This window comes from Primulina eburnea, chromosome 10 (genome assembly GCF_022965805.1).
Source record: "Primulina eburnea isolate SZY01 chromosome 10, ASM2296580v1, whole genome shotgun sequence".
NCBI classification, from domain to species: Eukaryota; Viridiplantae; Streptophyta; class Magnoliopsida; order Lamiales; family Gesneriaceae; genus Primulina; species Primulina eburnea.
Window position 1 is genome coordinate 18,334,524 of NC_133110.1, and position 4,626 is coordinate 18,339,149.

The 4,626-nt window shown below is 35.6% G+C and overlaps 1 protein-coding gene across 1 annotated transcript; it reads left to right on the forward strand.

Moving 5' to 3' along the window:
* The first annotated feature begins 242 nt into the window (after positions 1-242).
* On the forward strand, positions 243-3,549 carry LOC140803176 (uncharacterized). The gene is made up of 6 exons (XM_073158891.1): positions 243-796; positions 1,372-1,485; positions 2,123-2,203; positions 2,619-2,791; positions 2,942-3,038; positions 3,250-3,549. Exons 1-6 carry the CDS (start codon positions 581-583, stop codon positions 3,358-3,360), a joined length of 792 nt encoding a protein of 263 aa, XP_073014992.1. The 5' UTR covers positions 243-580; the 3' UTR covers positions 3,361-3,549.
* The last annotated feature ends 1,077 nt before the right edge of the window (positions 3,550-4,626 follow it).

Genomic DNA, 4,626 nt, shown 5'->3' on the forward strand with positions numbered 1-4,626 from the left:
TCTAAAAGTAAAAACATCACCAAAATCCACGTTAACTCAAAAGTACGTAAAGCTAAAAAAAGCCCACACACTGCTTAATTTTTTATTCAGATTTTAATTTTAATTTTCCAACCGGTCCGATTTCTAATTTCACGGCTAACGCTGTAATGTTGCAAAAAAAATCTAAAAAACCGAAACTGATGGTTTAGTTTGTTTCTGGCTCGAGGCTAAAGTTGCAATAGTAAAAATGTTTTAAAAAATCTTAAAAAGCTGACACGTGCCAAATTCTCTGCCATAAACCGCAAAAATCTCCTCCTCGCAGCTGACCGATTACCTCTGCCTTCTCAAATGGCTCCAGGCCATGGAAAAATCAGCAAGAGCCGGAATTCCCGAATTGCCCTGTTATCCGCGGCGCTTGGATCGCCACCAGATGCCCAAAATGGTCACTTCACGTGTTCTTCGAAGAGCTGCATGAGATAAAGCACGAAGAAGAAATTTTGCCTATCTTATCGCTCTTCTCCGATCCCTTTGAATTTCTCAAAAAGAAAGATATTTTTTCTTTTTTTTTTTGTTGGATTTTGATTTTTGAAGGATTTGGAAAATGCATTCTTTTAATCTGAAAGTAATAGCGGGTTTCAATTATCTGTCCTTGCGGAGTCGGCTCAGTGGCGGCGTTAAAGATCATGATCTCCGGGTGAACAGAATCGTTGCTTGCAGTAAATCGCAGAGCTCGGGTTCGAGTCAGGGGTCTTTTTTTTCTCGGACGGAAACATATGCTTTGTTGAAGCAGCAATTGGAAGTTGCTGCTAAATCTGAGGTGAATTTGTTTCTTAATTTTGTGTGAAGAATAGAGTGTAGGATTTTTAGTATTCAATTGATATGAATTTGGGGGTTAAATTAGCTGTTTTTTAAAGTGTAATCATCCCATGTAGAACATACAAATTTTCCAATTGTATTTGTTATTTTCACCTGCCTTTATGGACTAACTCGCCACTCACCACCCTTATTGAATTTTCTGGGTTTTTCTGTATGCGGTGCCGTGGCCTTTTTTCCGACAGGGGACATGTGATGTAAGAATCTCCAAATGTATGCTTTCAAGCTACCTCAGGGCATTAATCCAATATTGCATCGAAGGGTGAATACTTGATAATACTTATCGGTTCCAAGGGTATAGATAAATGTTCATCCTAAATAGCATAGTAACCCAGTATTTGAGGTTCTACTGACAGTATGCAATAATGTCTTGCCTGGTTTGGTTAGTCCCATGACTTTCAGATGAATTTATATCTCGTAATTTGTTTTACTTGTGAGAAAGTTTATTTGAAAGAGTTAAATGGTCCTACAGAAAGCTAAAGGATTGTAGCATAATATTAATAAGAAATTGTTCTTAAGGATTACAAAGAAGCTGCTAGACTTCGTGATTCCTTAAAACTATTCGAGGAAGAGGAGCCAGTTTTGCGTCTTCGGAGATTGTTGAAGGAGGCCATTGCTGAGGAAAGATTTGATGTATGTATATGCCTTTTTCTTAATTTTTTACTTTTTCTTTTTTCCTAATCGATTTCTTTTGTTATCATGATAAATCATACTATTTTTTCCATAACTTAAAGAAAACGTAAGCCTACCTAGTTTTAGAAATAAAATTCTTTTGATGGTAGGCTTACGTTTTCTTTAAGCTATGATTTCAATATGTTGTACCATTGGTTTTAATTGAGTGGATTAAGGTTTTGTTTTATTTTCGTTATCGAGTATCTGAAAACCTGGATTTGACTTACTACTTTATTCAAACAAATATCAAAACTGGTTCTGAAGTCTTTTGGTTGAATCATGATCTATATCTATACAGGAGATGGCAGACGGCGTCTTGACCTTGAAACAAAATAAATTAGGTTGCCAAAACTTGTATTTAGTAAAACATTGCAATATAGAAATAATTGTATTTGCTATATGAGATCGAAACCCTTGACTTCTTATTCTGTCTGAGAGTATAAGATTGTGTATAAATGTAACGACTCGTCCAAATTTTTATAAGCCTGCATTGAATGGCCAATTCATGTTATATTTCCCTCATTGATCAAAGTTTCTAGTTCATATTAATTCAACTTGCTATTTGCGTCCTTTTCTTATTTATTGTTTGTATTTTCAGGATGCAGCTAAGTACCGTGACGAGCTCAAGGAAATTGCTCCACATTGTCTCTTGAAGTGCTCTAGTGATGCAACGACTTTGGTATGCCAGATATCCTACATTTGTGTGCTCTATTTTAATTTGCTCGTAATTCTCCCCGGTAGTCTACTTGGCTTGATGCTATTTTAATTTGCTCGTAATTCTCCCCGGTAGTCTACTTGGCTTGATGGTTTCTTGTCTTTTTTACCATCCCACTACTTATTTTAAGTTGAAACTTGTACAGTTGGACTTTTTATTAAAAGATATGGTTATAATTTTTTCTGAGAACAAACACGGATCTAAGATACTTTTCATGTCAATCGCTACTTCGGGATTGTTGACTACTTGAACAAATTTACTGGAAACCAGTTCTTTTATTCTTAGTGGTTGATATGACATGAAAAGTGGCCTGAGAAATTTTAGATTTCCGCAAGTGTAGTTAATTATGGTAATCAATAAGTCGGACTCTTTTTTCCAGGGCATTAGGATTCAAGTTAGAAGTGTGTACATTGAGGGCCGAAGTCAACCTTCGAAAGGTCTTTATTTTTTTGCATATAGGATCAGAATCACAAACAACTCAGACCGCCCTGTTCAACTTCTCCAAAGGCACTGGATCATCACTGACGCCAATGGCAAAACAGAGAATGTTCAGTAAGTTAATGAGTTTTGCTGAGATTCATGAACAAACACATTTTCTCGACAACAATTATAACATTTATGGTCCCGGCATCATGAGTAACAATCTATTTAGTTTATGATTAATTCTTATTTTCCCTTTTGTGATCCACCTGCTTTAAACAGTGGCATCGGAGTTATTGGTGAACAACCTGTTATTCTTCCTAATACTGGTTTTGAGTATTCATCTGCATGTCCGTTGAGCACACCGAGTGGCAGAATGGTAAGATGGATTTATGGTTTCTTACTCTTTGTGTAGCGACTAATGATCTAATAATCCGGTATTAGTGCCCCACTGCCTCATATACGAGTTTCTGATCCTGATTCTAAATACTGTTAAATCTTAGAAAGAATTACACAACTCTAGCACATTTTTCTCTAAAGTTCCTCCAAATGTTACTGAACCAGCTCTTTATTCGTTTAAAATCTTGTAGGAGGGTGATTTTGAGATGAAGCATATTGATAAAGTAGGGTCGCGGTCTTTCAACGTGGCTATAGCCCCCTTTTCTTTATCAACATTCGGAGATGGTGCCGATACCATTTGAGAGCCGGCGATACAATAGATTGTCACCTCAATTGTGTTGGAATTTTTACAAAATATTTTGTACTTCAAAGTTCTAAGAAAGGAATTATTGATTTTAATTTGTAAATTTATGATATTAATTCACATTAATACCTGGTTATCACCCATGTTTTTTGTTTACGTTTTCAATCAATATTCTCAATTACTTTTATTAATGGTAATAATTAAATCTTTGTTAGTTTTTGTATATATATATACTATAGACATTCTTAAAAAAAAGTGAGAAATCACATTTTCATCCCACACAAATAAATATAATTTTCTCTGAAGAGTTTTGTTATGCAATAACAATTGTGTATTCTAGTCACTTATGTGCTTTAAGTTGAGCTTTAAGTTGAGCTCGATGTCTTTCTTTACTTCTTCTACCGTTGTCACATAATACGAGAATTGCTCATGAAAGCTTTGCACCGAACCGTGCAACTGCGAGCAAGATGTTATCATCGTATTTGGAGGAGTATTTGCTCATAATCCGGTTGAATCGGAGTATTACTTACGAGGATGTGAATACTTTTTAGTCCAGTGTTTCGGCTCTCCTTGAATTATTTTTCGTCCCGGTCATTCTAGCGAAATTTCCAACTATCTAAAGAGTATTAATGTTGGAATTATTGGTTCGCACGGGTCGATTCATTCGAATTCGTGACACAATATGGCTGATATCGAAATGGATATTGTCAGAATGAGGTACGAATCCATATCTATCTTATATTACTTTGCACGTGGTTAATATTGATAAATCACATTGTTTTAAACATAATGATAACTTCGTTGATACTCACTAGAAATATAGGGTTCGGTTTCAGCAGATGATACTAGTCCGGATGCATACCTCAAATTTACTCTAGGTCTGAAATCACAAAGTATACCATTAGAAGGGGCTGGGAGAGTGTCCCGACGTAGCCCTCCAACGCTCAAGTCAGGTATTGAGAATAAAATTAGAGAGCAACTAGGGACGCTGCTAAGAATCAATATAGTGAATGAGTTGTTGAATCTCGATTTTCTTATGCCCAAATGCAGCGGAAGTTTTAAAAAATTTAGATTTTGACAATTACGATATATTTGAGCACTCATATGATTTTAATAATTAAACATACATAGGATGTTTTTAAATTTTTACCTTTAGTGAATTTTCTCTCGACTCCAACTACGTCGATACAAGCGAGCGTAGCTCTTGTTCTAAATCCTACGTACGTTCTTCAAATCTCCTTTCTTCAATCTTCAAATCAGGTCC